We start from the raw sequence: 12854 nt of genomic DNA, 5'->3' as shown, positions 1-12854 counted from the left end.
AGAAGCTAGAGGGGGCTTGTCCCTCTTTTTCCCAGGGAGTTAGGTCCTGGGCATGGGTCCCAACCTTACCCAGGTGGATGGTCTAGTAGGTTGATTTTCTTTTTTATTGAGGTATAGTTGATTTACAGTATAATATGTTTGAGGAATATAACATAGTGACTGGTTCCTTTTTCTCCACATCCTCGCCAACATTTGTTATTTGTGGTCTTTTTGATGATAGCCATTCTGACAGATGTGAGGTGATATCTCTTTGTGGTTTTGATTTGCATTTCCCTGATGATTAGCGATGTTGAGCATCTTTTCATGTGCCTGTTGGCCACCTGTACGTCTTCTTTAGAAAAATGTCTATTCAGGTCTTCTGCCCATTTTTTTAATTGGGTTGCCAGTTGATTATTTTTAAATAATAGCTTTATTGAGATATAATTAACATACCATAAAATTCACCCTTTTTTTGGTTGTTCTTTTTTTTTTTGATGTGGACCATTTCTAACATCTCCACTGAACCCGCCACAATACTGCTTCTGTTTTATGTCTTGGCCTTTTTTTTTGGCCCCAAGGTATGTGGGATCCCAGCTCCCCAACCAGGGACTGAACCCACACCTCCTGCATTGGAAGGCGAAGTCCCAACCACTGGACTGCCAGGTAAGTCCCCAAATTCACCCTTTTAAGGTGTTTTTTAGTATAGTCGCAGAGTTGTGAAACCATCACCACAATCAATTTTAGAACATTTTTGTCATACGAAAAAGAAACCCTCTACCCATTTGCTGTCATTCTTTCTCCCCCCAGCCTTAGGCAACCAAGAGTCTTTTTCCTGTTTCGATGGATTTGCCTATTCTGGACATTTCACATAAATGAAATCATACAATATGTGTCCTTTGTGCCTAGCTTCTTTTATTTAGCATATTTTCAAGGTTCATCCCATGTATTAATACTTCATTCTTTTTATGGCTGAATGATATTCCATTACATGGATTTACCACATTTTGTTCGTCCATTCATTCATTGATGGACATTGGGTTGTTTCCATTTTTTGGCTATTATGAATAACGTTGCTATGATGATAAGTATACAGGTTTTTGTGCAGATGTATATTTTCATTTCTCTTGGCTACATACCCAGCAGGGGAATTGCTGGGTCATATGGTGACTCTGTATTTAACATGTTGAAAAACTGCCAGACTGTTTTCCAAAGCAGCTGCGCCGTTTTACATTCCCACCAGCAATGTATGAGGGTTCCAATTTCTCCACATCCTCACCCACACTTGTTATTGTCTGTCTTTTTCATATTAGTCTTGTGGCGGTGAAGGGGTATCTCATTGTGGTTTTGATTTTGACTTTGATGTTTGAGGGTATGTAGGGGCAGTGGAGAAATGACTTCCAGCAGAAGTGGTCATTGGAGAGCCTAAGTATTGGAGGCACTGAGCTCCCAGTGGTGGCAGCGCCATTGGCATCCTGGCTGCCATTGGTTCCTGGTCATTTTCAGAGCTTGCTTATTCAGTCGCTCCATTGAGCCTATGAGTTACCTGATAGCCTTCACATAAAGTCCCTTTCCACTGAAGCTAACCAGAGCCAATTTCTATTACTCCAAACCAAAGATCATGGTTGATACCCTATTTAAGCTGCCTCTTAGTCTGTATACTTATCCTTCCTGAATGCCTTTTCTCTTGTTGCAATCTTTCACTTCTCCCCAAACTACTATAATAATCTCCTCGCTGTGGGCCCTTTCCCCAGCCAACCCCTCTTGCCCATCACCCAGCCCTACACCTCTGAGATCCAAGTTTGATCCACTTCTCCCCCTTTCCTTTAATATCAAGTCTAACCTCCTTGATTCAGCACACAAGGCCATTCATAATGTGATCACTATCTTCTCTGGGTTGCTCTCCTGCCACTGCCCCCAGGCACTGCTCAGATGGGCTTAGAGTGCCTCATTTATGTAATTTCTCCTCCACCTGCCCTGATCGCCTCCTCCTTCCCACCCCATCTGCTCTGGACGCCCCTATGTCATATCACAAAATACTGTATTATTATTGACATGTCTGTTTCCCTCGCTACAATATAACCTTCTAAAGGGAAAGAAACATGCTTCCCGCCACATTTTATCTTAGGCCTTAGCACCAGGGCACACACAGTTCAACTGAGGTCACTATTAGAGGATCTGGCACAAGTTGCTGCTATTCTCTCATCTATCCTAGGGAAAGGCAGAGGTGACTGACAGCACACTGACGAAGGGTAAGTGGCGAGCTCTGCTGAAGCTTCGCTGTACACCTGGCTGCCTTTGGGATACCGCCAGCGACTCAGGGGACTGTGCAGTTAAACATGGTTGTGCACAAAGGGACAACAAGATCACGGAGAAAATTGTGGTTACATCTTTTTAAAATGTTGAAATCCCTGGAAAACTAAGAAGGATGTATTGATGCCTACTCAGGGTTTAAGGTTTATGGGGCTGAAACCCATGGTGAGCTTCACCACCTTTGTCCAGCGTCACATGAGAGAACACACCAGCTTCAGGGCTGGCTCCTCACAAGACTTATCTATGGACTTTCCTGGGATCCTCTGAGCGGCAGCATACCCCATATCAAGACTCTTTGTTTTGTTTTGTTTTTAAAAGCTTCTCCAAGGTTTTGTAATTAAATTTTTTTAAAATTTTATTTATGTATTTATTTTTGGCTGCGTTGGGTCTTTGTTGCTGCACACGGGCTTTCTCTAGTTGTGGAGAGCAGGGGCTGCTCTTTGCTGTGGTGCGCGGACTTCTCATTGCGGTGGCTTCTCTTGTTGCGGAGCACGGGCTCTAGGCACGCGGGCTTCAGTAGTTGTGGCACATGGGCTCAGTAGTTGTGGCTCGCAGGCTCTAGAGCGCAGGCTCAGTAGTTGTGGCGCACGGGCTTAGTTGCTCTGCGGCATGTGGGATCATCCCAGACCAGGGCTCGAACCCGTGTCCCCTGCATTGGCAGGTGGATTCTTAACCACTGCGCCACCAGGGAAGTCCCATATCAAGACTCTTTGAAAGTGAAGGAATGAGAAAGGCCAGATCATCTTCTTGAAGACTTGGCCTCCCTCCATTCCTCCTGCCCATTGCCCACGTGAAAACATTCCTGTTCAGACTTGTGAGGAAGCACCGTGCAACGGCAGTGCTGAAGGAATGCCAGAGATCGTTCTAGACTCCTGAGGACCTCACCTTGAGCCTACATCCCTCTCTAGGGTCTGACCACACAAACCTCTGGTTCACTGAATGCTTCTGGCCTTGGTGGCACTGTCCCCTCGGTCTGGAAGGTTCTCCCCACTCTATCCATGACTGTCTCTTAACTTACAAGCCTCATCTTTGGAGAGACCGGCCCTGATCACTTAACTAAAGCACATTTCCCTCATGATATTCTATCTCATAGGCCCCTGGCTCGTCCTCTATGACCGCAGTTTGCAACGACATAGTTATGTGTTTGTTTAACGAGAGATCCCCGAAGACAAGGGCCATGCCCGTCTTGTCCACCACTGTACCCCCAGCCCTACCACAGTGCTGGCAAACACTCACTCTTTGCTGAATTCGTGAATGAATGGATGGATGAAGTCCATCTCCGAAGCAATCAGATGCACACGGAGGAGAAGCTGGGTGGCGGCCAGCACTTTAGACAGCGCCTACACCTGATGCGCTCTCTCTGCAGCAGACCCAGGGTCACAATACCGCCCACTGCTCCCTCCGCCAGGACAGACACGCTGTGGGGACTATCCTTCACAGCACACGCGTCTGTGTTGTCTGAAGTGCTGGCAAAGAGCTTGTAGTGGTGGTTGGAACTAAACTCGCCCCCGCCCAAAGGAAAAACCCCACTAGCTTTAAAGACTAAGATCTAAAAAAATAAATACTATGTTTACATTGAAGTGTTTTCTGACTTCCCATCAACAAAAAAGGAGAGAACAAGACGGGGTGCAGGGCCGAACACAATGGCTCATTCCCTTCCATGGGGGCGACCTTGGTATTGAACTTCCCCACTCACAGCTGGTGATTTCGAACTATGGAGAAAAAGGCAGGGGTGCCAACAGTGGAGAGTGATCTTCGGGGCCCGACGCCTCTCGCCTGGGCACTGATAAATACCCATGGTTATCGGTGGGGGCGAGAGGCCTGCCTCGGGCATCAGCAGCTCAGGAAACACGGTAAAGAACCCCACGACGGGTTTACTGTCCCACGAGCTTGGTCCCTACACTCAGCATTGCACTGCCCTGGAAGAATGTTGCATCAACTCGGGTTGTGTGCCTCTGTGTGTGTGTGTGTGTGTGATATTCCTTTAAGCTAAGCTAGCAGAGGATGTTATATGACATATGAATAGGGTGGCAACTTACGGTTGAGTCCCAGTGTCGTGTGTCTATTTATTACAGTCAGATTTGAGCCACTGCCTGCAGGGGAACCTCTGTCATCCAGATCTCTCAAGAACACGGTCAGGCCAAAAACACCAGGGTCTAGGGCAGCCATGGCTTTAGGACACAGATCTTTTTGAAAAAAACAAAAAAAAACAAAAAACGCCCCTTTTTGGCTGCACTGTCGTGAAGCACATCGGGTTCACAGAGGACAGTTGGCACATGAGGTAACCCAGGAGCAGGGGCCCGGACTGGCTTCAGGAGCATTGGCTTGAGAGCTGTGGGGCACAGGGCAGCTCGTGGAAACAATTCAGGGGTGGCTGAGGCACAAAGGTGGTACAGGATTTTTTTTTTTTTTTTTTTTGGCCGCTCTGTGAGGCATGCGGGATCCTAGTTTCCGGACCAGGGATCAAATCCGGGCCCCGGCAGTGAAAGCACAGAGTCTTAACCACTGGACTGCCAGAGAATTCCCTCATTTTTAAACATAGCTTTGATTTTGAAATATTTTAGATTTGCAAAGGTAGTATGGAGAGTTAACACAGACCCTTCGCCCAGCTTCTCTCGTGTTCACTTTTAGGCAACAAAGATACATTGATCGAAACTAAGAAATTAAGTTTGGCCCAATGCTATCAATTGAACCACAGACTTCCTCTGGGTTTCACCGGGTTCTTCCTGATGTCCTTTTTCCGTTCCAGAAACCAAGGATCCTGCTTTACATTTAGTCATTGTGTCCCCTTAGTCTCCTCTGACCTGGGACAGTTTCTCAGTCTTTTCTTGTTTGTCATGACCTGGGCTTTTTTGAAGAGTACTAGTCAGGTGTTTTACACATTCGTCGTATTTGTAAAAATCTGTTGGAAAGAGTCATCCTGGCCTAGGAGGTGGAGCAAACTTCAACCTGCAGGACAGATCCGGGCTGCCGTGTCTGTGTGGTCCGCAAGCTAAGAATGGTTTTCACATTTTTGAGTGGTTGAAAAAAATCTCAGAAGAAGAAGATTTCACGGTATGTGGAAATTCTCACGAAATCCAAATTAGTTTCAGCGTCCACAAATAAAGTTTGATCGGAATGGGGCCACGTTCGTTCTTTTCTGGACCAGAGTCTGTGTGGCTGCGTTTGTGCTCCAGCGGCCGAGGTGAGGCATCCAACAGCCCACTCGGCCCACAGATCCCCACTGTTTACCCTCTGGCCCTTTCCAGAGAGTCTGCTGACCCTGAGGCGACGGCCTGTGGGGGCCGGATTCACTTTGATTCAAAAGCTAAGTCAGCTATTAAAAGAGCACTGAAGCTTCACGTTCATTCATTCAGTCGTTCCACAAATATTTATCAAGGGTCCTTTGTCAAAGCTTGCAGAGACCCCTATTTGAGCAAGTGTTAACAGATGCTAAAACCCTGGAGTCGGGAGAGATTAATTCTCATCAAACGTCTTCCCCAGTCTCAGGCACAGTTTCTGCCTGCAGTGATAATAGCTGCTGTCCTACTTTGAGCACTACGTTATGCCAGGAACACTTTTATTTGCAATATCTCTTTTAATCCTCACCACCACCCCAGGAGTTGTTCCACGGGGAAACTGAGGTTTAAGAGATTAGCCACACCCAAGGGCACACAGGGTGCTGCTAAATGGCAGAGGCAGGACGCAAGCCCAGGCCGGCCCGGCCCGTGGGCTGGTGCTGTGCAAACAAGACACTCGTCCTGCCCAGGAGGGCCCTGGGTGTCTGGAGGAGAGAGTCGAGGGCGGGGGAGGCTTTGGGTGGTTCCTGGACGACCATGGCTTTTCCACGGGCTCCTGAACTCTGGAAGCAACAGGCCAGGATGCAGAGGTCGGTAGCCAGAGGCCCCATCTGAAACAGTATTGTTTTTTCAAAAGAACATCACATGGTGCTTTTTGGTGTCCAGCGTCTCGTCCCTACGTCTGATGTACAAGCCCAGCGAGACCGTCTTCGGTCTCTGCTCTCTCCATTTCTGGTGTCGCTGCTCTGCTACCCACATGGCTGGGAGAGTCTGAGCTCTCTGCTCTCTTGGCAGGAAGGCAGCCCTCCTCCTCCTCCCCTGGACCCGGGTGCTGGGGCCCAGCCTCTCCACCGCTTGTGTGGCCAGCAGGTGAAGACGCCCCACCGGGGCTGGAAGGTGCACATAAGCTGCTCTTCACCCTGGTCGGACAGGCTGAGAGATACCCCAAGAAAAGCACCAGCAGAAAGGGTGAGGAGGGGCGCCCGTGGCCTGGCTGGGCTGGGAGCAGGGTGGGAACGCCGCTGACATGGATGCTGCTGTCCCCTGCTATTTGGGCCTTCCCGGTGAGCGGCCGCCCTGACCCTCCCCCTCCCCGGACCGACTCAGCGCAGAGGGAGCGGCTCAGCCCGGGCCTGATGGCGGTTCCCGCTCCCCAGCCCCGCCACCGCGGGTCCAACTGGTCACGGGCCGGTTCTGCTCCAGACAATGACTCCAATATATGTCGTCAACAAGAACCAAAAAGAGGGAGCCGGACCTGATGAAAGAAGCCCCTGGTGGGTGTCCAGAATGCATCCAATTCTGAGTTATTTTTTGAAGAGAACAAGTCACTTGAGAGTTTTCTGTTCCCTAAAATGTCCCCGGGAACTTTGTAACTGGCTTGGTAGTCTGTCTCTCCTAAGCCCTTAGCAGCTGCAAAGTTGATTCACAAAGCTTGTTTTTCTTTTTGTGTTTTTCAAAAAGAACCAAATGTAAACCAGGTTGCAAAGCGCTGGAGGTATACAGCGTGACGAGCGGGCGCCGGCTGTCCCAAGGCTGCGGTGACACAGCCTGGGTCGGGGATCCGGCTCCGTTCTGTGTTCCGGGCTGTCCCAAGGACCCACAGAGCCAGGTTTCCAAATGGCCGCCACGCAGGGGGCTCCGGGCCTGGAGGAGGGCACGGCGGCCGTTCTGTTTCCCTCACACGGACCCCTGCTCCGGGGGTCAGAAACATCATCTCAAAGGCTGGTTTCCCCGGGGAAGGAGCTGGTAGTGGCGGGCGGGTGTGTCGGACTAAGCACGTGTGGAGAATAACCTTTGGCCCATTTGCCTGAGTGAGACCTCATAACTGAGGACAAAACTCTTAAAATCAGACCATAACTTCCATCTGTTTATATGACGAGGGCTCCCTATCTTCAAGGTCAGAATGCTGCTGAAGCCTTAGTCACGTTCCCTCCACATCCCGAGCCGGGGAACCGCTTTTGCCTGCTATGCGTTTGCAGCCCAGCGCAGTTCAAGGCTGCGGATCAACCACACGGGCCTGTGCGGCGCGTGCGCCGTGTGAGGGGGCGGCACCCGTCCGCTGAGCTCTGCACCGGGGAGGCCGGCCGGCGGTTTCTGGTCCAGCTGCAGTACACACGGGGCTCCGGGGCTGCTCTTCTGCATTCTCTCTGGCAGGTGCCACCGCCGTTAAGCATGGCCAGTGATGCTCTTCATAACGGCCGCACACAACTGCTCAGGGGTTTTGCTGATAAGAAGCCACAAGCCGGGGCTCTCGGGAGCCCAGAGCACCCAACGCCCCCCCCCCCCAGCCTAAGAGCAGGCTGGGATGATCCATATCAGGCCACATTAGGCTAAGGGTCCAGGTGCCGCTTGAGGGGATAGAAATAAGGCCACACTTGCCACGAGGAAGGCCTGCTGCTGGCTGAGGCCCCCTCTGCCCCCGGGGACCACGCCACCTTCTCGCCCTGTCCAAACCCCCTCCAGGCAGCACTGCCGTGGATTAGGCATGAGAATGGCGGCCGGGGTCTCCAGCCACCCTTTCCATCCAGCTGCCAGTGTTTTTCTTGCCTCCACCCACTTTTCTATTTCAGAAACAGTGGAATGTCCAACTTTGTGAATTCCATTGCTTAACAGAAATTTGCTTTTAATGTCTAAACGTTCTGAAGATTAGAGTTGGGGTAGGGAAATGCGGGAAAAGCAGTGCCTCTTGGAAAAAACACACACAAAGTCCTTCGTGCTTCAGGCACTCCTTTCAACTTCACTGACCGTAGGATCTTGTCCAGAATCTTGGGAAATGGTTAGGCCAAGAATTTGAGTCGTGAATATTTCTGCAGTGATTTCGTCTGGAAGTTCTTCTTCAAAGCAAATTTCTGAACCTAACCAAACAAGAAAAGAAAGCAAATGCCTTCATAACAATTAGGTTTCTAACTCAGAAGCATTTTCCAAAAATATGAGGAAATGATACTAAACAAAAGTGAGAGGAGCTTTGTGCTGGGATTTGGCTCTGATTCCATGAAAACTCTTGGGTGGAAACTGGTTAAAATCCCTCCTTTGTGGTTTGGGTTTGGAGCACTGTTACCCAAATCTCTGCACACTTCATTGGAAAGCCTCAACTACAAGGCATCATTGATTTTACTGTTTTGAGACACTTAGGAACACTGTATACATGTGTGTGTATATAAAACAATTGGGAAAGTTACATTCTGAGATCCCAGGTACACAAGGAATGGCGTAGAGGAGCTTGCAGGTTGGAAATGACCAATCAGATCCTGGAGTCTAGAACTGTCTGTGTTAGGAACTCTGTTCAATTTGAAATTGGGAACAGACAACAGAAGGAGAGGGAGAAGGAAGCCTGGTGAGGAGTCTTTGCTCCCGACCCCATGGGGGCAGCAGGGCCTCACTCGGGGTTGTCCACAGACACGTTCCAGCACAAGGGGGTCAGTGAGCTAAAAGAAGGAGGTGGGAAATCCTCAGACAGGAAAGGAGAGGAGGATTTTTTTTTTTTTGGCCACACTGCACAGCATGCGGGATCTTAGTTCCCCGACCAGGGATCGAACCCACGCCCCCTGCAGTGGAAGCGCAAAGTCCTAACCACTGGACTGCCAGGGAAGTCCCAGGATGATCTTTAAAGATGTTCAAGCTCTGGCAGCTTGAAGTCGGGCTTGTGCCTCCCTGCCGAGTCCCTGCCCTCTCCTCATCCAAGGCTCTCCTGACAATACCTCTTCTGAAACAGCTTCCGAACTGTATCCTCTACTAGTGGCCAGGATTCGCCTACCCAAGCTGGAAAGATGAGGACTGGATCGGGGGACTAAAGGGAAGAAACAAGGCTGGGAGACACAAAGGAAGGACGGAGCACAAGAACAAAAGCTTTCATCTCTTAGACATGACCACCATTCCCTGGTCTTTTTATAACTTATTCATATTGGGTTCCCAACAGACTTGCTTTGTTGTGTGCATGGTATGAAGGAGAGTGGCTTGCACCAGTTAGAAGACATAAATGCACTTAAGTCGCCAACAAATTAGTGCACCTCAGCTACGTGTCCAGACAGAGCCCACTGTAGTACCTTTAACAGAAGAGGCTGCGGGCTCGGATTTCCAGCCCTCAGGATTCAGTCCGAACAGTGTAGCGAAGCAGTCAGACATCTCCTCTTCTGTCATGTGCTCACCTGGGCATCACAAAGGGAAAAGGAGGCTGTTCAGCTCGTGGGACTGAGCCTCACGTCAGAGTTTAGCATCATCATTCTGAGGTCTTCAAGAGAATGATTCCACTGTTTTCTTGAGACACAAAAACAATCTAGGGAGTCCCATGTTACTGTCACATAGACTTCCTTATATGGCGCTACAAATGGGACTCCAACCCAGGGGACTGTGTTGGGGCTTGTGCAGAGAAAGAAGACAGCATTCTGACAAAGACTGTGCTTAGCTTCATTTCTAATTCCCTCACATTAGAAGCACCAGTTTGGCTAAGATGAAATGATCGCCCAGAGAAAAGGGCTACTTGACTTCCTCACATAAAACGATGAGGAAGGACTTCCCTGGTGGTGCAGTGGTTAAGAATCCGCCTGCCAATGCAGGGGACACGGGTTTGAGCCCTGATCCGGGAAGATCCCACATGCTGCGGAGCAACTAAGCCCGTGCGCCACAACTACTGAGCCTGCGCTCTAGAGGCCATAAGCCACAACTACTGAGCCCGCGTGCCACAACTACAGAAGCCCACACACCTAGAGCCCGTGCTCCTCAACAAGAGAAGCCACCGCAATAAGAAGTCTGTGCACTGCAACGAAGAGAGAAGCCCGCGCACCGCAATAAAGAGTAGCCCCCGCTTGCCGCAACTAGAGAAAGCCCGTGCACAGCAACAAAGACCCAACGCAGCCAAAAATAAATAAATAAATGTATTTAAAAAAAAAATACGATGAGGAAAAGAATAGGTAAAAATGAAAAGTTTTACTTTGGTGTGGTTTGATTTCACAAATGCAACCCAATCTCGTAGTAGCTCTGTGAGGTTGATGGCTGGCACTTGTATTCCTGCTTTACGAGTGAGGGCCCTGAATCTTGCAGTTCCAGGAAGCTGGAACATAAACTGCATCTTTCTGGTTCCTGGCATCCTTCCCTTTACCCCGTGTTTGCCAGCCACGTGGGTCAGTAAGCGGCATCCTCGCGGCTGAAGTCCAGTCAAATCAGAGATGCCGGGGTGGGGGTGGGGGGGTGGTCTGTCTCCCAGCTCAGTTCTCTCCAGTGGGAATGGCTCAAGGGTGTTACGAGATATACCTATTTAGGTATTTACCTTTGGTTTGAAGCAGTTTCAGAAAATCCTCTCTTCGAATAGCTTTCTTTCCCTTTGAATTGGTAAAACCAAGAATGTCAAAGCTCCGCTGGATGCCACTCATGGTGTTACCGAAGGGTGGCCTGTGATTAAGGTAAACTTTGAAGAAATCCGGTAGGTTGATTTTGTCAATTAGTTTTCCAGTGTCTACATACTCACTAAATCTGATTTCGTTAAACATATCTTCAATCTAGGAAAGAGGTTTAGGAAAAAAAAAAAAAAAAGACCATGGTAAGCAGAAAAGACACTTTGATAGACTTCTAAGAATTGGAGAGTAACAGACAAATGTTCGCCATTAGCTTAGAACATGTCTGTTATGAGTTGACTGTATCCCGCCACCCCGCAAAGAAAGATAGGTTGAAGTCCTAACCCCCAGTCCCTCACTCCCTCATGGCAGATGTCATTAGTTAAGATGAGGTTGTACTGGAGGAGGATGGGCCTTTCATACAATATGACCGGTGTCCTCATAAAGAGAGGAAAGAGACACTCAGGGTCAAGATGGACATGTGATGGCCGAGGCAGTGGTTGGAGGGATACAGCTTAAGCCAAGGAACGTCAAGGACTGATGGTAACTGCAGAAGCTAGAAGAGGCGAGGACACATTATCCCCTACATGTTTCATAGAGAGCGTGACCCTGCTGACACCTTGATTTCAGACTTCCATGAGAGAATAAATTCCTGTTGTGTGAAGCCACCCACTCTGTGGTACTAAATTTTACAGCAGCCTTGATCCACTGTCCAACTGGTCAATACTATTAGCATTGGCATGAACAGTGTTTCATTTCTTCACTTTTCACCTAAGTATCTCACAGTGTATCTACTACATCCTTGCTTTGTGAAGAAGATATTAGTTTCATTTAAAAGATGGAATCCTGAAGAATTTAGAAATTAGTTTAGATGAATAAGCAAATAATTCAGTGTGAAACTCAAATACAGGACCTAAGGCTGTGGTAAGTTTCTTAAGACAACTAACTGCACCATGATTCTTTTTTCCTTTCTTTCTTTTCCATCTTTATCCTGCAATGTTTTATATACTCAAAAGATTCTATGTAACATACATACAACTTATGTGATATAATTTTTAAAATGAAGACCTAAGAAGCCATCATTCATTGAAAATATCAACACAGTTGACAAATCTTAAGCGAGACTAACCAAGAAAAAAAAGAGAAAAGACTCCAATTATTAAAATCAGGAATGAAAGAGGGAATACCAGTACCAATCTTACAGAGATTAAAAGGAGTATAAGCAATTATATGCCAACAAATCAGATAACTTAGGTGAAATGGACAAATTCCTAGAAAGATACAAATGACCAAAACTGACTCAAGAAGAAAGAGAAAATCTAAACAGACCTATAATAAGTAAATAGATTGAATTAGTAACTTTACAGCTTCTGCAAAGAAAAACCAAGGACCAAATGGCTTCATTGGTGAATTCTACCAAATATTTAAAGAATACCAATCCTCCACAAACTCTCCCAAAAACATAAGAAAAGGGAACAATTCCCAACTCATCCTGTGAGGGCTGCTTTCTGATTTGGAAAGTCATTCTTTGCGTATTTTCCAAATTTCCTAGAATGAGCAGAGTGCTGACATGTCTGTGGATTCAAATGGAAATGTGGTGCCAGTTAATGCAGGTCTCCACACAGGGCTCCATGCGTAACTGGCAAAACGCCAGGAGGAGAGAAATAGAACACAGAAACAAACAAAACCACTCCTCACTCCCATCAGCCTTCTCTGTGCAGTAGTTTTGTACCACGCACACTGCAGTCGGCTAAAATTCAGAAACCTGAACTGTGCCTGACAAAGGGCTAGAAATGAGTAATTTATTTTAGTGTCTACATTTGAAACTAATATGTGTCCCTCCAAATTGCAGGGTTTTGAATTTTACAGAGAGAGAGAGAGAGAGAGAGAATAAGAGCCACAGAAAAGTGGGAAATAATTTTTTTTCCCCCAGAACATGAACTCTTTTGGTCTGTAGGAA

General features: G+C 47.9%; 1 protein-coding gene across 2 annotated transcripts in view; it reads right to left on the bottom strand.

The window, feature by feature from the left end:
* Positions 1-8208: 8208 nt before the first annotated feature.
* CFAP251 (cilia and flagella associated protein 251) overlaps positions 8209-12854 on the bottom strand; it is a 67063-nt gene continuing 62417 nt past the window's right edge. For both annotated transcript variants that reach the window (XM_061169406.1, XM_061169407.1), the window contains exons 20-22: positions 10831-11059; positions 9611-9712; positions 8209-8422 (exon numbers count right to left, since the gene is read on the bottom strand). In XM_061169406.1, the coding sequence (XP_061025389.1) occupies positions 8286-8422; positions 9611-9712; positions 10831-11059 (468 nt within the window). In that variant the 3' untranslated portion in view covers positions 8209-8285. The remainder of the gene's footprint in view (positions 8423-9610; positions 9713-10830; positions 11060-12854) is intronic.

This window comes from Eubalaena glacialis, chromosome 15 (genome assembly GCF_028564815.1).
Source record: "Eubalaena glacialis isolate mEubGla1 chromosome 15, mEubGla1.1.hap2.+ XY, whole genome shotgun sequence".
Taxonomy (NCBI): domain Eukaryota; kingdom Metazoa; phylum Chordata; class Mammalia; order Artiodactyla; family Balaenidae; genus Eubalaena; species Eubalaena glacialis.
This window is presented reverse-complemented; position numbering and strand designations above follow the sequence as displayed.